This window comes from Pinus tabuliformis, chromosome J, assembly GCF_031772625.1.
Source record: "Pinus tabuliformis cultivar Carrire ecotype Pingquan chromosome J, CPIR1, whole genome shotgun sequence".
NCBI classification, from domain to species: domain Eukaryota; kingdom Viridiplantae; phylum Streptophyta; class Pinopsida; order Pinales; family Pinaceae; genus Pinus; species Pinus tabuliformis.
The window spans coordinates 268,507,715-268,532,850 of record NC_142295.1 but is presented as its reverse complement, the minus strand read 5'-3'; the positions used below and the strand labels follow the sequence as shown (position 1 = coordinate 268,532,850).

Genomic DNA, 25,136 nt, shown 5'->3' with positions numbered 1-25,136 from the left:
GGTCATCATATTCTAAACAATCAAACTCAATACTATCATCATCACTATATGTACAAGAAAATTTACCACCATACATAATATTATCACATTAACCTTCACCAATTTTTATCAAAAAGAAAAGGGGTTCTTCTAAATTTTAAATCTTCTTGATTTGTTTGCTGTTCTTCTTCTTCTGATACTGCTTCCTTTTTTTTCTTAGCCATAGTTCCTTGATCAACCCTCAAGCAATGAAACTTCAATGGAGGGAATTGCCTTTGATACCAATTTTTTGATATTAGATCACTATTGATAAAGGGGGGGTGAATCAATAGTGATGTAACACCCTCCTCCAACATCTACCCAAGTAACTAGCTAACTGGTGTAAACATGCGACGAGAAGTTACTATGATATGATTTGACCTCCTAAGTCATCTTAAGGAAGTGGAGGCAATGGAAGCACACCATAAAAACTTTCCAAATTAGGGACAGGACTCTCGGGAACCATCCCAACCACTCAAGTAACCAGTCCCTAGGTTCCACTAAGTTTTTAGACTATTAAAATCCTACAAACTCCTTTGATATGGATAAGCATGCATCTAGAGGATCCACACGCTCCCACAACATGGGCATGCATGCATCCAGGGACTTTGTTTCCTAGTGATGTGCCTATGTCTCTGGGATTTGAGGCACTTTTTCAAGCCCATAGCCCAGGTCACTACACATAACTCAATGACACTTTCAAAATTAAAAGATAACAACATAACAATGATACAAATGGAACTAGATGAACAAGGAATTGGCTGGACCTCTACTATCTATGACAAGAATTTCATCAAACATGTCACAAATATGTAACCTACAAGTCGAAAAAACATATGAGCATAGAGATCTCATACTCATCTGAGAATTGTTAAGAAGAATGGATGCCTCAACACATTAGCTACAGTTTCATTTGTTAGGCCATACATACATTTTTTATTCATTTACAAGAAAAAACATGATGATATCCATACATAGCCACTGTCATATTACATGTGCATAACCAACATAATAATAATAGACATACTAAGGAACCAATATCCATATAATGCACATATAAATCAGTACAATACTCATGAAATAACAAGGAGAAATAACCTCATATTAATAATGCAAAGGCCAACCAAATGTAGACTTCCATGAACCACCTGACCGTAGACATGGTTGAGCCAAATCCCTCTTCATCCAGTCACCCCCGTGCCATATTCCAAGCATGAATGTGGGATCTCATAAAACACATCAACCAAAATAATTTAGGGTTTCCAGATGCCAAACCACCTCAACCCATCAAACAATGATTCAACCTCATGGTTAGACATCAAACACCATGAATGGACTGGTCCCTACCTAAGCCTTTGGGCTCCAAAGCATTTGTTCCAACCAAGGATTCCATGACTAGTAACTCAACCCACAACTTACTCTAGGATTCCAAAGATTTTGTCCAACCAGGGCTTCTAGGACTAGCAACTCAACCCACGAAGAGCTTCTAGAGAATTTTTGGCACTAAGGCTTCCAAGACTAGTAACTCAAGGCAAGCTATTATAGGGCTTCTAGAACCTTTTTCCAACTAGGGATTCCAGGAACTAGTAACTTAACGCAAGCTAAGGAAACATGAGAACCAACAAAAAAATTAATGAAATGAACCCACAACACCATGGTTATCCAGGAAATGGAAAGGCTAGGCAAATCCACTATCAATCCATGCAATACTCCATGCCAATGATAGACCATGACCAATAAACCACATGCATATGCCATGCATGCCAGAACTAGTTAGGAAAAAATACATGCAACTTGGTATTTGTAAGAAAACCCCACTATAGTTGTTGATCCCAATGTCATCTTATGCTTTCCTACTCTTCCTTTTCTTTTTTTCTCCAAAACTCCAAGTATTCTACACTCCTCCACGATTCCTCCAAGAAACTCTAAGTGTCCAATATTATGAGAGAGAGAGAATAGAGGGAGAGCTCCAAAATTCAACTGACAAAAGTCTATGAACTGATCCTTAGAAGCCTTTTTATTAATGAGGTCTCTATTTTTTTCATTTTCCATTATTTTTCTTCATTTTCGTCCTCACATGCAACCTGTGACCTTTCACCTCCCTTTTCTTCTAATTTCCATTATTTTCATAAATAAATGTGCCCAAATGCGAGTTTACCTTTCCAAAGCTTTTTCCATTTCCTTTGCCAATTTCCTTAGGCATTAATTAATCACCACTGATCTCCATCACTATGATTTTTGCCAACATTTAGCTTGGAATAAGTGTCCCAGTAAATTTGGTTATTATTTTTTCCCTTATTAACTTTATTACATGGAATTTTTAGCAGGGATGTTACAGAACCCTCCCCCTTGGCAGAACACCGTCTTCACTTTTCAACAACACCTACAACCAACAAGGTTTCTGTAAGCAGAACATACTAACCATTGAGCTTTATAACTTAGCTCATTGTTGTACTTATAATGATCATCTTGCTGAGAAGCAAACCAACATGACAACCTAACAATTATAACATCATAATGATTTCACACCATACTGCCTATTGGAGATTTATAATCTAGCTCATAGTGGTATTTACATCCATATACATATGTACAAATACCAAACATCACCAAAGCATGTACCAAAAACATATACCAAAGACATATACCAAAAAATCTACTCAACAAGAGGATAAGGGAGGCTACATAGCCCACATCTGATCCACCATATCCCATGTAGATTCATTGGGCCCAAAGTGCTTCCATTGCACCTTAACCTGCTCGATTGCTTGGTATTGGAGCATGAGCATCTTTCTCTACAAAATGCATTGTGGTTCCAGCTGGAATTCTCCTTATGGATCCATCTGCAATACATACCAGTCAATCACATGATCACATCTTTAACATACTTCTTAAGCAATTACACATGGAAACCATCATTTAATTTCACTCTTGGAGGTAGTGCAAGCCGATAGGCTACTGACCCAATCCTCTCAATAATCTTGAAACGTCCAAAAAAACGGGGTGTCATCTTGGCACATGATCCAATCCACAAGAAGCTCTTCTTTGGTTTGATCTGCAAGTACACATGTTCCCCAACATGGAACTCCTTGAATAACCTATTATGATCTACCTAGCTCCTTTGTCTACCTTGTGTTGCTTTTAAATTCTTCTTGCTTACCTGCATTTGATGCTCCATGTCTGCCAACATGCCCGGTCCAATCAACACCCTATTAACTAGATCACTCCAACTGATGGGAATATTACAACTCTTCCCATACAACTCCTCAAATAGACTCATCGTCAGTGATTCATGGTACCCATTGTTTCAAGCAAACTCTACTGGTGGAAGAAAATCTTCCCACTTTAGTTGTTTATGCATCACATACATCCTCAACATATTCTCCAATATCTTGTTGATCCTCTCTATCTATCCATATTTCTAGGGATGATAAGTTGTACTAAAGCCCAAATCTGTGCCCAAACCTACAAATAACTCCTTCCAAAACTTGGATGTAGACTTCATATCCCTGTCTGACACAATATTCTTTGGAACTGCATGCAATTTGACTACATCCCTGATCAAGACCTATGCTACATCACTCGGTGAAAATGTAAACTTCACTGTAGTGAAATGCAAAACCTTTTTCAACCTATCCACTACTGCCATGATGGAATCATGTTGTCTCACTATCCTCGGCAAACCTATGATAAAGTCCATGGAAATGACCTCCCATTTCCACTATGGAATCACAATGACCTATAGCAGTCCACCTAGATGCTTAGATTCTACCTTCATGTGTTGAAAATCCAAGCACCTATCCACAAACTCTGCTATGTATCTCTTCAAATACAGCCAATAATAGAATTTCTTCACTCCTACCAATGACTTCTGATAACCTGGGTGACTTGAATATGGTTTCACATGAAACTCCCTCAAGGTAACCTTCTCTAGCTCACTACTATCAGGCACATATATCCTATCTCTAAATCTAACCAATCCATCTACCGTGAGATGATAGTCCACATCCTGTACACCTGTATTTCTACCTGTACCTATACCACTACCTTTACATGTACCTATACCACCACCTGTACCTATACCTATACTTGTAGCACTACCTGTACTTTGACGCAACATCTAGACAATTTCCATATACTTGACATCCTCTTGACCTACTTGCAAGATCCTATGTTGTAAATATGTCCCATAGGAGCTCATAGATACTATGTGATTTACCTGTATCTGCCTGCTAAGAGCATATTCCACTATGTTCTCTTTACCTTTGATATACCTGATATCAAAATCGAACTCACTGATCATGGCCAACCACCGAGCATGTCTGCCATTCAGATTTAGTTGGTCAAATAGATACCGCAACCCATTGTGATCACTCATCACTATAAAACTCCTACCAAGAAGATAGTTCCTCCACATATTCAATGTATGTATGATCGAGGTGAACTCAAGATCATGTGTTGGGTATTTCTACTCGTGCTCATTCAATTTATGTGACTCATAGCATACCACCTATTGGTCCTACATAAGGACCCCACCAAGTCCTCTCTTGGAGGCATACATACATACTACAAACTTTTTATCTAGATCTGCAATCTTTAACACTGGTGCATGTGTCAACAACTACCTGAGCTACTCAAAAATAGCCACACAATCCTATGTCCATTCAAACTTCTTACCTTTCATCTACAATGATGTGTTAGGATAATAAATCTATGAGAAGTTCGTCATGAACCTCTTGTAATAACCTACTAACCCCAGGAAATATCTCACCTCATCCACGTTCCTGGGAGCTACCCGCTACATGATAACTCTTTCCTTTTCTGGGTCCACTGATATGTCATCCTTGGAAACCACATGTCCCATGTAGTGTACCTTAGTCTGAAAGAAACTACACTTACTCATCTTAACATACAACTAATGCTCTCTCAGCAATCTCAACACTGCTGCTAAATGCTCGACAAATGTTCTCTTCTTCATTTTTGGAATATACCAATATTACATAAATGAACACAATAACAAACTTGTCCACATACAGACACAACACACTATTCATCAAGAACATAAAGGTAGATGGAACATTAGTTAAACCAAATTGAACTATAATAAACTAATGATGTCCATAACTAGTCAGAAATGTTGTCTTGTATATGTCCTCTTCTTTAATGTGTACCTAATGATATCTGGATCTCAGAGAAATCTTCGAGAACACTACTGATCCCTTCAACTGATTGAACAAGTCACCAATCCTCGATAATAGATACCTATTCTTTATGGTAACTTTGTTCAACAACCTATATTCAATGCGTAGCTTCCAAGTACCATCTTTCTTCTTCACAAACAGTACGGGTGTGCCCCATTGCAATACACTTGGCCTAATGTATCCCTTGTCCAACATTTCCTTCAACTACGGCTTCAACTCTACCAACTCAGGTGTACTCATACTATAAGGTGCTTTCGATGCTAGAGCTACTCCCGGGACAAACTTAATAAAAAAATCTACTTCCCTGTGAGGTGGAAACTCTAAAATATCTACAGGAAATACATCTGTAAACTGTTATAGAACTATGTACTTGCTCAAAACATCTGCATCCTCAGCTTCGTTATCTTTTTCATTAGAAATGTGCACTGCAAATAACACAAACCGTTTCCTATGACTATGCTTGGCCAGCATAGGTGTCACCATTCTAACTGATGTTACTTTCCTCTTTCCCCACAAAACTCTTTATTCTCCATTGTCATCGAAGCACTTAATGACTTTGTCATAACAATCCACCTTGGTTCTATGAAGGTAAAACTAAGCCATGCCAAACAACATACTCTATGATCCCAATTGTAATACATTCAAATGTGTTGAGGTATGCATACAATTCAAATCAAATGTACAAGATCTTACCCAATTATGAACTTACTTCTTTGTACCTGTAGCCAACTGCAGTAACCAACACTCTGCATGAAATTCTTTATTAAAACCACACTTATCCAGCAGGTCAGGATTAACATAACTATAATTAGATCCAGGGTTAACCAAAATAGAAGCAACTTGATTAAAAAGTTTACCGTCCATCTCAATGATAGATTCTTGGTGGTCTACATGTCTTTTATATAGCGCTGCATAGATCCTAGGAATACTCTGCCCAACATCTCCCACTGTATGTGCCTCTTGAGCACTGTATATCTGTCGTCTACCACCCTTATGTTTTGGACAATAGCTCCTACAATGATATTTGCCACAAGTCCACCACTCTATAGGCTTCCAACCTACATCCTTGTTGTGATCCTTGGATTGAAGTCCCTGTCCTCTGGAAGATGCATTGAACTTCTTAGGTGTCACCACATTCTCTTTATTACCTAAATCTTGAGGTCTTGCTCGCTTCATATCCCATTTTCCTTTGTTCCTTGCATTACCTTTCTAGTTCGGCTTATTCTCAGACTTGCACTTTGATTGCTCATAGTAGTGCTTTATATTTTGAATGGCCCCCTCTATGATATAGGCTTATTAAAATCAATCCTATCTTTGAATGCAACCAGTAATCCACTAGTGAATCTCTAAATCTTGGACTTCTCCTCCTTGAGGTAAGCTACATACCTTAGTAGATCCAAGAGCCAGCTAGTGTACTCCTCATTTGTCAGTGATCCCATCTTTAGCTCATAGAATGCTTTTCCCTATCATCAAAGTATCTCTCTGATAGGTACTTCTTCTTGAACAGTCTCTTAAACTCACTCCAGGTCAAGTCCTCCTCATGAATACCTTTGACATTCTTCACATCTTCCCACCAAATGTATGATTTACCTTTGAGAGTGAATGTAGCTATTATGGCTTTCATGTTGTTTGAATAATCATGCAACTTGAAGAACTTCTTCACACCAAGCCACCATGCCTCTGAATCTTATGATTTCTTCATATCTCTATCAAAGGTAGGTGGTGTTGCCTTCTTAAACTTCTCTGACAAATATCCCTTGTCACTCATCTTGTAAGGATGATAACAATGTCGATCATCATGACTATCAGAACCAAAACTAGAATAGTACTTGTGTTTTTCATCTCTTCTGTATGGAGTATCCAACAATCTTCCATATCTAACCATATCATCTCTATCTGAACTATGACCACCATGAGCCCTGCTGCCATATGCCCCATTAGTTTTGTCCTCCTGCTCATGGCTGATCCAAAGTGGCCCCTTTCGCTACAATTCTGACAAAATTGAAGTATCATTGAATTTACCCTTTCTTGTTTCTTCTGTGCCTATATGATTCTGTCAATGCTACCTTACAACTCCTTATTTCTTCCTCTAGCCTTTTCAATGTGTCTACAAAATCAAAATAGTTTCTAACACCACGTTGCTCATCTTATCCATAGGGAGAATCTCTAGAACTATATTATACCATCTTTATAGTCATCTTTGATATTCTTCCTGTAAGGTATATTATGTGAGCTAAACTAAATCACAATAAACCAACATACCCTAGCATAATTTGGGGAGGATACCTCGTCTACAAGATCAAAAAACAACATAATACATATATAACATAATCATAAGAACATATATAAATATAAAACATAATAATATAAGCATATAATCATCATTCTAGATAGAGTCCAGTCATCAATGCATGACCATGTTAACTACAAATACCATGACCTCATGCATTCCAACAACCACCACATCACTATACACTTGACCACATGTGAATACTAATGTGAATAAAAAATGCATAATCAACCATACATTCATGATGAGACACGCCATAACAACACCATCAACTTCCCATGGCGACCTCACCATAACCATAACGTATAACATACAAATGCAATGAGAACATGGTCTTACAACATAGGAAACACATATACAACCGGCATGAATGCATGACCAAGACATAACCCATCTAGTCCGAGGGGTAAAAAATGCTCTGATACAACTCTGTGGTATCATATTTCATCCAAAAATAATGGAAACTAGACAACATCTAAAGAGAACGAAACCCGCTCTTATACCACTCTGTAACACCCTCCTCCCACATCTACCTAAGTAGTCTTCCAACTAGGGTAAAAATGAAAATAAGTTACTATGATATGATTTGACCACCTAATTCATCTTAAGGAAGTGGAATAGACAGAAACACACCATACATACCTTCCACATCAGCAACATGACTCCTATGAACCATCACAACCACTCAGGTAACTAACCCTTAGGTCTCACTGAGTTTTTAGACCATTAAACCCCCAAAATCTCCCTTGATATTGACAAGCATGTGTCCAGGAGGCTTCAGGCGCTCCCACAACATGGGTATTCATACATCCAGGGCCTTTTTTTCCTAGTGTTGTGCCTGCATCTCCAGAATTTGAGCCACCTTTTCAGGCCCAGAGCCCAGGTCACTACCTAAAACTCAATAACACTTCAAAACTAAAAGATAAGAATAGAACAATGATACCAATGCAATTATGTGAACATGGAATTGATTAGACCCCTACTACCCATGATAGGAATTTCATCAAACATGTCACAAATATGCAATCTACAGGTTTAAGCAACAGATCTGAGCATAGGGGTCTCATACTCATGTGAGAATCGTTAACAAGAATTGATGCATCAACACATTAGCTAAAGTTTCATCCGTTAGGCCATACATACATTGTTCATTCCTTTACAAGAAAAAACATGATGAGAGCCATATATAGTCACTGTCATAATACATGTGCATAACCAACATAATAACAGCAGAAATATGAAGGAACCAACAACCATATAATCGACATATAAGACAGTACAATAGTCATGCAATAATAAGGAGAAATAACTTCATACTAACAATGTAAAGGCCAATTAGTTGTGGCACTTCCATGAACCACCCAGAAATAGACATCACTGAGCCAAATCTCTCTTCAGCTAGTCACCCTCATGCCATATTCCAAGCATGAATTTTGGATCTCATAAAACACATCAACCAAAATCATCCAGGGTTTCCAAAGGCCAAACACCCTCAGTCCATCAAATAGTGATTGCACCTCATAGTCGGACATCAAAAACCATCACCGGATTGGTCTCTACCCAAGCCCTTCACGGCTCCAAAACATTTGTTCCAACTAAGGCTTCCATGACTAGTAACTCAATCCACAGCTTACTCTGGACTTCTAGAGCGTTTGTCCAACCAAGGGTACCAAGACTAGTAACTCAACCCAGGAAGGGCTTCCAGATAATTTTTCCAACCAAGGTATCTAGGACTAGTAACTCAACCCAAGTTATTATAGGGCTTCTAGAGCATTTTTCAAACCATGGTTTCTAGGAACTAGTAACTCAACCCAAGCTAAGGAAACATGAAAACCAACCAAAACAACAATGAAATGAACCCACAACACTATGGCTATTGAGGAAATGACAAGGCTAGGAAAATCCACTATTAATCCAGGAATTCCTTCATGACAATGACAAATCATGACCAATAAACCACATGCATATGCCATGCATGCCAAAACTAATGAGGAAAACATACATGCAACTCGGTACCTACACGCAAAACCCATTGTATCTACTAATCCCTATGTCATCTTGTGCTTTCCTACTCTTCCTTTTCCTTTGTGCTCCAAAACTCTAAGTATGCCACACTCCTCCAAAATTACTCCAATAAAACTCTGTGTCCAAGAGTATGAGAGAAATGGAATAGAGAGAGAGCTCCAAAACTGAACTAAAAAAAGTCTGTGAACTGATCCTCAGAAGCTTTTTTATTAATTAGGCCTCTATTTTCTTCATTTTCCATTATTTTCCTTCATTTTAATCCTCACATGCAACGTGTGACCTTTCACCTCTCCTTTCTCCTAATTTCCATTATTTTCATAAATAAACACGCCAAAATTCCATTTTCCTTTCCAAATCCTTTGTCATTGCCTTTTCCAATTTCCTTAGCCACTAATTAATCACTCACGATCCCCATCAATATGCTCTTGCCCAACATTCATCTAGGAGTAAGTGTCCTATTAACCATGGTTATTATTTTTTCTCTCATTAACTTTTATTACATGAAATTTTCACTAGCGATGTTACAAGTGATAACTTATACAATTCTATCTCATGTAGTCATATATCAATTCTTCATGCAAACAATTATTAATTCATCAATAAATAAAAATTTATCTTCAACAAAAGTAAATCAAGAAAATCACACATTCATGCACAATGGACACAAGTATTTCTAGCGGGAAACCCACTCTGGGTCAAAAACCACCCTTTGTTGCTATTGTTTCTTTGCTTCAAATTTCATTAATCAAACAAATCATATTTTACATCATCATAGCTCACTATGTCCAACAAGGAAGTCTTTCTCACTAACTCCACTATGTGAACATCGATCCACTTGAGGCCCCTACCCCCAACAAGCCTAGCCCAACTACCATTGGACTATGAGATGGTCACTTCCTCTATTGAATCTATCGACCACATTTAGAAAGGAGTATCCATGCCCTCCTCACCATGCTATCATGATTTGATGATCCTCTAGGGCCACATTTCAAAATGTTTCAAACTAGACCCATGCACAAAACAACAAGAAATTTCTTTCTCTAATAAACTCTCAATACATCAACACCAACTCAACAAAGAAACCCCAATACATCAGCAACATATAAACTCTCAATAACTCAACTAGCAACATTTGTAAGCTATGGCTTTCTCCATAGATCAAATCAACACGCAAGACCTCACTCATACAAATCTGCTCATAGTGCAACATGCAACATATGTAAGAATTCTTCAACAACATTCACCTCCAATCTCCTACAAACATCCTCTCAGTGCAGCTACATCAGTAGTACAAAAAATCTAGATGCACAAATCACCCATGCAATTTAAAAAAAAAACAGATGTAATACTATAGCCATTCACATAAATTTGTTTTCTCTCTACACTCACAAATAACACACCCATATCATTCTTCCATGAAAACAATGAGTTTACCTACAATACACCATTAGCCTTGCAATCACAAGCATGCTAGAAAATCTATAGAGGAAGCCATCATTTCTAACTCTCCACTGATAATTCTACTACAACAACACAATTAAATGAAGATTTTGCCTCTAAATATCCTTTGTTGTAGGCCATCCAAACTCTATTGGAATTAACAAAACAAATTCTACCTCTCTAAAGTGATAACTAACCTATGCATTAGTCTTTTCACCACATGATCTTTTCTATATGCTTCTATAAATTTAAACCCTCTAGGAGCTTGACCTGTAGCTTCTACATTAACTTTCCATGTCACTGGATGCGCTATGTAACACAAAAATGGTCTCTTATTCATCTATTTTAACATATAAATAAATTATCTGCACTACTTGCTCCATCAAGGCATTGATACCTAACTTTGTTCTAGCATGTAGATTTGGTGAATTAGAAGCTTCTATTAAAAATCCTGAACAGAAACATCATAAAAACATTTAAATCACCCAAGGTTCATGAGGAATCCATGGAATTATTGAATTACAATCACAAGCACACCCATAATACTATTGTATCTCTATTGCAGATGCATAGATAGGCCTTCTTCCCAGTGATTGGAGCCCTTCAATTGCATGCACAATATTATCTCAATGTAGTTGGGGTAGAGGATGGTCAAAACCCAAAAACTGCAACTAAAAACTACTTGCAACTTCTTTCTTACCTTCTTCGACATATGTAGGACTTGTCCAAGCCATGAAAAGTCTCATGAATAACTCCACAACCTCCTATTGATCTCATACATGAGATAGTCTTCATAAGTGCAGGAACCAACTCATGAGTGCGGAAATTGTATCAAGTGGCATCAATCATGTAGCTCAATTATAGAAGGGAAATTGATACATCATGACAACCTCTACAACACCTCTATACCTCATCAAGATTCTATTCCAAAAATCAAATGCATCAAGGACATCTCAACAATAACACGTCAAGCGTCATAGATATGGAGAACTAGTTGGTCAACCACCTCTGCATGGATCAACACCACTACACCAATCAACCTCCTCTAGGGTAACATCTAAAGATATGCATACAAACCACAAACAATGAATGCTAACATTACACGGTTGACATTACTGACATGACAATAGTGCTAAGTCCTTATTGACATCAATGCTAACACTAAAATGCCTACACCACGTACTTTTGAGTAAGCCCACACTAGGAAAATTGAAAATACATGAAAAAAGGTATTTTTGTTTCAAGAAACATGTTTTTTTCATGCATTGTCATTTTTTTGTGTGGCTCTACTAAAATATATATAGAGTGGTTAGTTGTTGGATGTGTAATTTAATTTCACATCCAGTATGTTCCTACACTTTATATTTGACTAAACAAATAATGTGATCGAAAGAAAATATAATTAAAAAATGTGGCCTTCTTCTTTTTCCTCCAAAAATATTTATTTCTCAAGGTGACATCATCATTATTATGGCAAGAAATCTTTATGACCTCAGTAAGTATCTTAGAATACTTAAGGATGTTTTCTCTAGTATGAGTATGAATGTGAACACAAAAATTAATGGTTATGGAAATATAATCCAATAAAATCATTGGTGACACTTTCATATATGACAACAATAAATCAGAGGAAGTTCTTGCATACAAATATATTGGAATAAATATTCATCATAACCTCAATTGGAACAATAGTGTTGAGCAATGGATAAATGGAAGGTGGAAAAGTTATTATGGGCCTAAGAACAAATGTAAGTTAGTGGAACTTTGGCTATGGTATGAGGAAATGCTCCTCTTTGATACACTTGCGTCTCCTATTATCTTATACTCATCTGAATTTTAGATATTTCATATATTTAGAAAATCACATAAAACAATAGAGTAGATCCAAAATAATTTTACAACTCATAAAATTAGTATTAAATGAAATGCATCCCATCCTATTCTCCTCATATATGCAATCTTCCCCACTTGAAGTGCATGGTTATGGTTATGTAGTCAATGTACAAGTACAACATACTCAACATCAATCATAAGATGCCATTCAAAATTTCTTCTAACTCTAACCAACAACACAAGTAGCTCAAGTTGGGATGGTAACAAGATGCAAAGTATTGGCTAAATCATTGTGGAATACATGAACATGTCCATTTATAAGATATCAATAATATGAAAAGTATTATTACATATAAATCCAAAGAGAATTTGTGGAATGATAAGGAGTTAGAATATAAAAGAAAGGTGAGATACTACAAGTGGTGGTCAACCCTAATCTATAAAATCAAATTGCCTCATGACCTTCACTTGCATAAGGAAGAAAATAAACATTTCTATAATAGAAACCAACTCCCATGAGCTACAAAGTGACATTGGGTGTTTGAAAAGTTCCAAAACACCTTGGAATGCAATAATCTATCATCTTTATGACACTAAGAGAGTTGAAGATGAAATGAACTTCTTCTAAAGTGCCTTGTATATACCCAAATTAGATCTCAATTTCAAAAAATATGTCACAATGTAAACATTCCTAACCTTCTAAGTATTTATAACTATGGTTATATTAGAACACGTGTATTAATGTTTTTTAAGCATAAATATAAGATTTAAAAAAAAGTCAGCAACCTCTTACTTTTCTTAACGTTAGATAAATCAATTATGATTTTAATGGGCATTAGTCATTGTCGTCGTCATCATAATATTAGTTATGATGTATTTACATTATTTAATTGATGTGAGATTTATCCTTTTATAGATTTGAAATAATGATAATATAATATTATATTTTAAAATTGCAGTACCAAAACATTAAGTAAAGTGTAATTTATATATAATTACATATTACGAAATAAAAATATGATACATAATATTTTGTGACTTCTATAGAGTCAATTCAATGATTATCATTGCTTCAAATTACTGAAACTCTATCGATATATTGATATTTGAGTTCAAACTGCTATTAAATAAAAAAAAAAAATTATAAAACGCAATTTAGATGTTGAATTTACTCCAATATAGATGTTGAATTTACTCTAATGTCAATTGGTGACTTGAAAGAGGTTATTTTGAAAAAGGATATTAGTCACCATGTATTTTATTAAGTATATGTATTTTACTATTATACGTATAGTAGAGTATTCTGTGTCTTTTATAGAATTTATAATACTAGGAGATATTGGAGAATTTTTCATAAATACATATTCAAATTTTGTATTAAGAATGTGTAAAATATAGATTCTATTTAAAATTTAGACAGAGAGCATATGCATCAATGTTACTAAATAGGATAAAATTTTTTTATTATAATATAATATTTCCAATTTCGGTTTATATTAAAGTCTACCTATTTAAAGTGATTTCCGAAATGTTATGAACTATACGCAGTTTCGAAATGAAGGTTTCCGAATGTCGCTTGACAGGTGAAAAGAATTCAATGTTGAAAGATGTTAATTAATTTTTAAAACATTCTTTTGAAAGTATATAAAGAAACAAAAGTTAGGAGTGATGAAATCCAAATGAACTATTTAAGAGAAGATGCAAAAGACATGCCAATGTGGAGATGCAGCTCTAAAAAATGCTTAGAAATACGAAACGTGATTCATAACGTTAATGAAAAGGGTTGATCTATAATTGACGAAGTTTGAAAAACAAACTTCAAAATAGAAGGTTTAGATGAGTGCATTGGGGTCCTTTAAATTGTGGAAACTTCAAAATTGCCTAATGAGCTATAGGTATATTTGATCGACTTCCTCAAAAGTTATTGATCAAGTTTTGGGAATTCTTGCAATATAAACAATGGCTTGAATAGTGCATGGAAAATTTCAATGGAAGATAATTTTGAAAATAATAATCAATTCTCTCTTTTTTAATAGTACAAAGTTGCGGTCTAAGCTGAGGATTCCTAATAATGTATTTAAGCTTGAGAAACAAAAATGAGACATGTGACCAAGAACCAATTTAAACATAACGTCGATTTTCCGAAAAAAACTTGATGAACTGAAATTCCTAGGAAACCATTAAGCATTGCATTGCCCATCATCATCGGAGAGCCTTGAGACACATCAACATTCAATCACTAATTAAGCATTATCACGAAGTTGTAAAGTAAGAGGCTAAACATTAACAAGAAAAATGAAAGTAGATTTGAGACTTGTTAAGCTATGAAGAATGTCTTTTGTCTTACGACCATAAGGAATGGTTTAGATATAAGCATTATTTTTTGACTTTCTCTTTTTTTCTTTTTGATAATATAGGTTTTTTTGAATGAATATTATTTAAATTTTTTATTTTTTAATAAGAATTTTAATTTGTGGAAAATTATTTTATAAAATAAAATTGTTTCTTTTGTAATGCAATTATCGAATAAAAAAAATGAAAATAACATATCTAAAAATTAAACATGAAAATAACACATTTAATTAATGGCAAGCAAATTTAAATGAATTTTTTTTGGGCTCTTCGGTTAAAATAACTTACATTGATATTTTCCTCATGTCCAAGGCACTTCATATATCTCCCTATAATAGTCTTGAAGCTGTCAAATAAGTCATCCGTTAGTTTGGATCTTTCAATGCCATAATCTCTATATATTCCCAGCTCATATTTAAATAAATTTCCCTAAACGATGTATAGCTAAACAGAGTTCCATCTTTTTCGTTTTGTCTTATACCATCAATTAAATAAACCATAGAAAGAGATGGTGCTCCTATAGGTGGAGATAAAACAAAGGAATGATATAGATGGAATATTATATGCAGCTGAACACTAATTAACAAAAGGAATGTCTCATAATTATAGTGGTATGTTTTAATACATAAACGGTTAGTTATATTAGGATTTAAATAAATTTTCCTAAACGATGTATAGCTAAACAGAGTTCCATTTTTTTCGTTTTGTCTTATACCATCAATTAAATAAACCATAGAAAGAGATGGTGCTCCTATAGGTTGAGATAAAACAATGGAATGATATAGATGGAATATTATATGCAGCTGAACACTAATTAACAAAGGAATGTCTCATAATTATAGTGGTATTTTTTAATACATAAACGTTAGTTATATTAGGCTAAAAACGGTTGTAGCATTAGTTTAGTGATAAAGCTGGGAAATTTGACAATGGCTTTACGTATTTGAAAGTGGGGAAGTTTGTTTTAGTTTTTTAAACTTGTAAGTTTGATTATATAGATAGAGAGATAGAGATAGAGGATAAGAGGTAGATGGATTAAATACAAGTTTATAAAATAAAAATATAATTAAAATAAGCTTTTAGTGATATTTATTTATATAGGTTAATATGAAGAGTTTTCAATAGTATTATGTAATTTGTCATTTATTGAATTTTGTTAATTCTTTTATATTTCTAGGATGACGTGATTGGCTCTTATTTCCTTCTAGTAGTTTCAATTTTCTCTATCATTGCATATACTTTATTTTAGGTTTACATAAAAAAAACTGCATCATTTTTATGTGTGGTTCTTGTATTTTTATTTCTCTATTTGTTTGAGGTAGTGGATTTAAGAGGTGTAAAAATGCTAAGGTTTCGGTATGAGGTGGATTTGAGGAATTTTTTTGTTTAGAACTTTTGTGTCTCTTCTTATTGATCATTTTGTGTCTCTTCTTGTAATTGATTATTTTCTTACTGTGGATTGCATTAATCCTTCATAGTTTCCTACTAATTGTTTATTCTCACATTTTTCTTCTTTCTCGTTTGTCTTCATTATGAGGGTGCCTCCTTGTCTTCTTAGGTCTTTTGTCAGGGGTACTGGAAGATTTTTTAGTGGTTGTAGGGATTTCTAGAGGTTCAGTATTGGTGTATCTTTTCTAATCAAGTGGTTGTAGTCTAAATCATCTACATACAAAATGAGTCTACTGTATGTCTTTTCCAACCAAGTGATGTTGTCTCTTACATGACTAATGCTCAAATATGATTGTCATTATAATTATACTTGTTTATAATCCAAAGACCAGGTCTATATATAATTCCTAGACCACTCGTTTTCCACTTAGTGAACCTAGGACATAGCACATGCATTTGTGAAATATTAAAGAATACCTTTAACTTCACTAGATATTGATAAATATTTTGCAAAAAAAATTCTTGAAACCTCTATCCAATACGTTTTTAAATAATATATGTTATATTTTTAGCAAATACCTATCTTTATATATCTCAACAACTATAAACTCCTTCTTACCTATAAACTCCTTCTTACCTAGCTTATGGCTGCACCCTCAATGCTTATAACATATAGACTCTATTTCAACAATTAAAAAAAAATTCTTTATGAATGGATTCGATAAGATATTTTCCAAGGTGAAACCCCATTCCTTGGTCACTAGATTAATATCAACTACAAATCCATAAGAAATAAATACATTTTCATACAAATATAGGAATAATTAGTGATTTACCTTAGTTTTTTTTTTTTTTTTTTTTTCTGAATGCGACTAATTCTATTATCATACAAAACAGAGATACATATAGAGTACAGTGGGCAAGGCTATGAAGTTTTGCCAATCAGCCCTTGCCTTGCCCTGATTCCAGTTCCAAAATTGAGCAGATTCAAAATTGGAATTTGATGCTTGACTACTGGAGATACATTGACATAACACAGATAAACTAAACAGACACCAGGGCCATAAAATGACCCGGACAAAGACAGAAAGACACCTGAACAAGTGCAACCGACACATGAACAATTACAACTGACATAGTTGACATAGCTGTAGAAGCCGCTTGGCAAAATCATCCACAGAAAACCCAAAAACCTGCTGAAGTTACCGGGAGTGAGTTCATTCATCATCAGTGGTCTGGGGCGCTTCTTCGATTCGGCACCCGAAACATGGAGGATCTTCAGAATCAGAGAGCTGTATGACCGCGTCAGGGCTCCCATCCTGTGCAGGCTTACCTGGACCTGCGAGCGCTGAAGGGCCGGCTGCATAGACGCTATTTGTGGCTGGGCTTACGAAGTCAGAAGCGAGCTCTCGACCAAGGGCCAAACGGCTGGTGCCTACCCCAACCGGAAGGCACGCAATGGGGGACTCCTCTCCGCTGGAGCGTTGCCCCTCCGGTAAAGGCTCAGCCTCCGCGTCTTGAGAAATGCCCGGCTCAATCATAATCGAAACAACCAAAGTAGAATTAGCTTGAGGGCAGGGGAGCCGATACCTGAGTGTGGGGAGCTCCATCTGACCCTCCTCTGAACTTGGGCGTCTGCTGTCATGACCACCATCCTCCTCATTGCTGCCCTGATATCTCTGAGGCATTGACGTTACTTCTATAGAGGAGGAGGGCGAATTGTAATCTTTCCGCTGCGTAAAGGCCCTGCCTCTGCCTCCTCCTCTTCTGCTGCCCATACGCGGCCTTTCCCTCGGCATTTCCAAATTAACCAGATGCAGCTTCACACAATCACTCGGAGCTCCTCCCGCTATGAAAACAAATGCTATCTCAGTACAGTGGCTGGCTCCTTGCCTTGAAACCGGCGGAGCGCTCTTCAGAACCTCACTCTCATTCCCCTCTGAGCGGAGCAGGGGTTCCAGACATAGCTCTCCCATATTCTGCTGCAGACCAAGCCCTCCTCCATTTAATCGCGCCATTGCCTCGATCGCCATGCTCCTCGCGCGAGTTGAGAAGACAGGCATTAATGCCTTGTGCTGCCGAACCTCATGCGGTTTAATATCCCGCTTTGCATGAAGCCCCTTGACCACGCGGGCTTGCCATCTGCCCACGTGATGGCCAGTGCCATCAACACGTTTCCGCCACACCCACATCCGGGAGTGATTTACCTTAGTTTCGTCCAACAAAAAAATTAGAATTTATGAAGGGATTTTACCTATTTCTTTTAAATAATCGAATATCAAAAATGAAATGCGGAGGTGAGGGGGACTTATAAGATTGAGTTAAAGATATGAACTCCAAAATGGGGTCAAATGATGGAAATATTAACCTTGTGAATATACTTACCTTGTCTTATAACCATGGCATTGAGAAGATAAAAAAATATATGCATGCTATTGTGTCTATTTTGATAATGATTAACCTTTTGGAATACCTTTTGGAATACAGGTAGATGTAAGCCTCTTCTTGGTTACACAACTTCTAGGTTGATAAGGTCTTTCGGTGAATATTAACTAGCTTTAACTAGAACCTATTAAATATGTAGATTAATCGAGGGTAGTGAAATAATTTGGGTTGCGCTATGAAATCAATGTCTATTATAATTGAACGTTATGGACCCTATTGTAATTGAACGTTATGGACACTCCTTGAATATGTATGCATGCCACATATATCTTGTTTGGGTAGATGATGGTTAGTTGATGGATGAGCATATTTGGAGGATGTATTTGAATGATAGGTGGATCAACCCTTCACTTGGAATTTATTCTTATGGAGGGATTTGGAAATATGTCATTAACTAAAGTGGCCGAAGGGACATTAAGGCTGTTAGGATTGAAAGGGTCCTAGTAGTATAATTTATAACAATAATGAGAGTAATACTAAGGAAGATTTCATATTTTAAGGTTGAGAGGGGACCAAGATACACAAATAAGGGGTTTATGATGTATTACATGAATTAAATGTGTGTTATAGATCTATGAAATATGACCTAGTAATAAACATAATATTACTCTTAATATAAAAAAATAATTGAACACATCAAATGTAAATTATAATTAAATAATGGATGAAATATATCAGAACTAATGTACACCCACACATTATCTCTATAGTAAATAATATTAAAAAAATATTCTAAATTAAAATAGAGTTATCAATCAAGGTTTTCTATCTCGATTGTTTTTACAAGTCCCCTCGGGAAATATCTTCACAAGTTTTACAACATTTATTTATTTGCTCTATTTTCCAATATGCATAATTCATTATATATACCAGAACCTCTTAAATGGAGGTATAGAAAAGTAACTATAGATAATTTTTATGGATATATTAAATTATTAGAGAATAATAGAGAATTCATCATCTAATAGAGTTAGAGGAGATACTTAATAATAAGCTTAGATTCTTTGAAGAAAATATTTAAAAATAGATATATATTAAAATATTATTAATGGAGGATTAGTTACAAACATTCTAGTTCAGGTTATAGGAAATCGAGAAATAGAAATAAGAAAAAATAATCGTATTAGGAAGATGCTGAATAAAATTGTAATTTAAGGTGCAAGATTAATGAGCTAAAATAAAATTTAATCGACAATTTTACCGTTAATATTTGCAATGTAAGTAGGATGTGAAACTCATCAAAGAGGAAATAAATAATATCATAGGGTTATAACATAAGAATAATAAGTAGCTTTGAACATCATAATGTTGTGTATAAGAGAGTTTAAAGATAAGGGAAAACTTACAATACTCAAGGAAAAATAACAAATAAATCACAAATTGAAACAACTTTTCTTATAGAAACAAAGAATATGGTCAAAATAATAAGATATAAGTATAATTTTATTTAGGTTAAGATAAATTCTAATAACCTAACATCTCATATACTCAATAAATGTTTGACTTTAGAAGGGGTTTGAAATATATATAAATGAATACCTCATTCTAGAAGACAAATCTAAATGAAGAAAGTCCAAAAAGTAAAATAAGATAGGAAGGAAGGAAAATAGGAAATAATTAATAATTGAAAAGCTATTATTAGAGAGAGAAACCAAAAAAGTTAAAATAAATAGGAATCTTGGATGTTGTAAATCTTCTCATGGATTATTCATGGATTTCCATGTAGTAAAGTGTCTATGTTAGTCTATATCTTGAGTGAAAATGATCTTGTATTTCTAGTTTAAACTTGGAAGCATAGAGAATTTAATGCACTTAACATAGACATATTTTCTATGGTAGACATAGACAAATGACTCCTATTGTTTTTGGTCTAGATCTATGTCCTATTACATAAAACTTATCATTTCTCTTTATGTTTGGATTCATAAGAAAAAACATCTAAATCAATACATATGAATGGATATTTTTAGATACTAATGCTAAGAATATTTGTAAAGTATATTTTTATTTCATTCCTATTAATCCTACATTTTATAAGAAAAATAATTTAGATAAAAATTATCCATACACAATCTCAGTGCAATATATTAGCAATCTAAGAAGTGAATGTAGTATCCTCTTACTATGAGACTTTATTGTTGGAATTCAAACATGAATCTTTTGTGTCTAGATAATGAGCTTGTCTTAGTTAATAATTTTAAAGGAATCACTAAATAACTAAATAAAAATGTGTTTGGTACTCAAACAATTATGCTCTACAATTTTCAATGATCTAACGAAGCAACTAAATCTAACTACATTAATTTGATCTATGGTTTGATTAGTAATGTCATGTGATATTATATATCCATAAACATAAACAAATAATATTTTTTTTACCTTTTAAACAACAACAACATTGAATTTGATTATATAACTTTAATCCTAACACTAAAAAAAATTTAGGCACAAAAATCACATCAAAGAGAAATTCTAATAGGCTTAAAAAAAATTGTTTGGCAAAAATAAATTTGGTATTTTCTTAAAGGACATAAAAATGAATTAAATCTCTTACACTGGAAGAATAATATTGAAAACATGTATAATAATTTGATGACAAACCTATCTACCTTCATTAACAAACTCTCTATCAAGGTATGTAAAAAGAAAAAGAAAAAAGACAAACCCTTCATATCAAAATTAGTGTAAAATTATTAAACGATAATTAAGTATGGTTCTATTGCGCCCTTAAAATTATATAGGATAAATAGATACACATACCTAATTAAAAGGAATACTATGTATTGTATAAATATGAAGTAACAAAATCTTTTTCACCTATCTAAGCTAGATCCTAAGAAATTATGGTAGTAAATTTTGATGCATAAAACAAAGAAAATAGTTTGATTCCTTGGTGGGGTTAGAAATACTACCTTAAAAGTTTTCATAAATCCCCTAATGATGTGTAAAAAAAATAAATGTTTGTAGAATGGGTGAATTATTTTTTATATAAGGCATAAATTCTAGGGTTAGATATCTTGAAAAAGGGAAACTTTTATAGGGAATTGAAAATTTCAAAAGAAAAATATTAAAAATTAGAAGGCCTATTCTAATCCCTCATATATACAAGTTCTTAAATTTAGTAATCAAGTAGGACTTCACTATGTTTTGGAATCAAAGTGTCATTCTATCCTTTTCTCAAAGTGTTAATAAAATAAGCATTCTAATTATAACACCATTACAATTAGTCCCATTTTAGTCAAACTTTATAGACTTATGAAAAAGAAAAACATTAGCATACAATTGGAAATCCATGAAAATGGTGCTAAAAGATAGGATATATTTAGAGGTTATCATTCAAATGTAGAATACCTTTTTATGCTTAGGATTTTTGCAAATGAGTTCCATAATATAAAAACGAATATCTTTTGTTGTTCCATTTACTTTAAAATATATTTTGACGTAATACCAAACACTAAAATTTGGAATAATTTATAAGAGCTAAAAGTTACTTTCGAGTGGAGAGGTTTGTTACAAGGTTGTATGTGAATGTAATTGTATTGTTTACCAAGTCCAAGAGATGATTAGAATAGATTATCTATTATATAGTAGTTGAACAAGGATTTCTCTTATCACATTCCCTTTTTGGGATATACATTGACAAGTTATATTTTCCTTTGGAAGAAGTAGATTGTGTTGGGTTGACTCTATTTGGTATATTCATCATCCTTCTTGTTTATGCTGATATTATTTTTCTTATGGAAATGAGTCCTTATCATCTTGGTAAACGACTATCAATCCTTAAGTATTTTTTGTCTAGTATGGGTATGACTATGAAAACTAACACTAAAGGTTATGGTTATTAAATCCAAAAAAAATATTTATGATACCATGTCCATATATGACAACAACAACTTGGAGAAATTTACTTGATACAAATATTCTTTCTTAATATTAATCAAAATCTCATCTATAACTACAAGATCATGAAAAGGATAAATAAGGGGTGGAAAAAATATTATTAGCTTGAAAACAAATGTAAATTATTATATGTTTGGTTATGGGATTGGAAGAAAACCCTCTTTTAGACTCTCTTCACTGCTATTATTCTATATGGATGTGAAGTTTGGGGATGTAATATCTCTAGAAAATCACAAAGAAGCATAGATCAAATCCAAAACAATGTTATCAATTATAATCTCAAAATTAATGGAAATACGCCCTATCCTATCATCCTCATAGAAGTCATTCATTTCCCCATTGAAATCACGACTATAATTAGGAAACTACCTTAAGAGAAGAAGATAAACAAATTGGAAGGATTCCCAAAAGTTCATCGCATTGATAACAAAATGACATTAAATTAAATAAAGTGTGCAATAAAGATGATAATTCATAGCTAAATAATTAGGAAATAAAGGTAGAAGTAATTATTTAGAATAAAACTAATATTTAAATTATTATTACATCTAAATTTAAGGATAATTTGTGGTTTTACAAAGAATTTGAGGATAAAGTGAAATAAATATATTATAAGGAGATGATCAACCATAATCTAGAAGACTGGAAGTATCTCTTTGTTTTGAATAACATAAAGAAGAAAATATTACTAAGAAAAGAATAAGCACTTGCAAGTTTCATAGTGAAACTGACTATTGAACAACTAGTTGAAAGAACCTATCATATTTGTTACATTAAGAGGGTTGAATACGAATATCATTTTCTATTATGATATCTATTGTATACCAAAATTTGATCATAATTTCAAATTATTTGTTGGAATAATGGTTAGAAATTGGAAGTTTTTCCAGCATGTTATTAGATTTCCATTTCATTAGTAATTTCTTGTGAATATTGTTGGATTTTTATTATTTTTATTCTATTTATTTCATCAAACAATTACAAAAATACAAACATGACAATCACCTAAAAAAATGAACACAAGATATAGGCTTGAAGCCAAGGAAAAACCCTCCAAGGGGAAAACCCAAACAATTCTCTTCTTATAAAATCAATTTAAATGAGATATCCAAGACCCATAATGACATAAAAATTTCACCTCTAGGTCTCAATTGAAGCCTTCTTTCTTTTGAGAATATCCATTAGTAAGAGACTAATAACAAGATATGTACCAAGGTAGATATTCCACAAACCCTAGTTCAAGAAGAACTTATTTCTTTCAGACTTCGATCCTCCACTTAGTCTCTGTACTCTCTGGGACATCTTAGATCATGAATAATAAAGTGTGTGTCTCCAAATGAGCTCCATATACCCCTTATTTATATAGCTCGAAGGGTGTACGAATAGGCACATCCATTGGGTCAGAGCCTACTTGATATATAGGCCGACTTGGCATCTAGAGGGCTTCATGGTCCAAAATTACATAGTTAATAATTCGTTTTATTTTTATTTTACAATATGTATAAATATGACTTTGACTCAAAAACCTAGAAGCATGAAGAACATGGTTGTCTACAAAAATAATAATAATTTTTTTATTTATTTTCTATTTCTTTTTACATAAAATGCATAATTGTAGAAATTATGAAGATCGAAACTAGTTACATTCTCCAACACTCCCCCTTGACTAGGGAGGTATTCATAAATGTACACCTGGTATAAGGATATTCTCAAATTAAAATATTCTCATAAGAAGAGTCAGATTGGTAATCCATGTTTAAGCATCAGCATCAAAATAAAAAATTTGAGCATGGGAATGCCTTTAACTGACAAGCTCTATTTACATCAGAGAATAATTTTGGGAGTATTTATTTGAGACACCACACTACCTCTTAACACACATACCCCATCTGGAGGTTCACTAAGGATGTCCTTTTAGGACTATTATTAACTTAGATTACCCATCCTCAAATAATTCTAGTCTTCTTCAACCACTCTTATCTTAAATACGTATCCAATCCTCAAAGAGTGTTGGTCTACTTCCTATCTTCGATTATTTATCCTCAAGGAGTATCAATCTTAGATGCTTATCCAATATTTCAAACCCCATTCTCCCTCCATAGCCTTCACTACATGTATGACTGTTAGTTCTCTCCTAGTTCATGACACATGTAGAAGAGAATACAATGTCCATCTCACTCTTAACCAGAGCGGAGATCCCCATTCCCTCCTAACCAGGTAATAATTCCTTTCTCCTTTTCAAA

The 25,136-nt window shown here is 34.1% G+C and overlaps 1 protein-coding gene across 1 annotated transcript in view; it reads right to left on the bottom strand.

Annotated features, from left to right (window-relative positions):
- Nucleotides 1-25,136, bottom strand: part of LOC149226800 (transcription factor CAULIFLOWER-like) — a 222,716-nt gene that overhangs the window by 139,952 nt on the left and 57,628 nt on the right. The window contains exon 3 of the mRNA XM_089380301.1: nt 15,448-15,505. Within this exon, the coding sequence (XP_089236427.1) occupies nt 15,448-15,505 (58 nt within the window). The remainder of the gene's footprint in view (nt 1-15,447; nt 15,506-25,136) is intronic.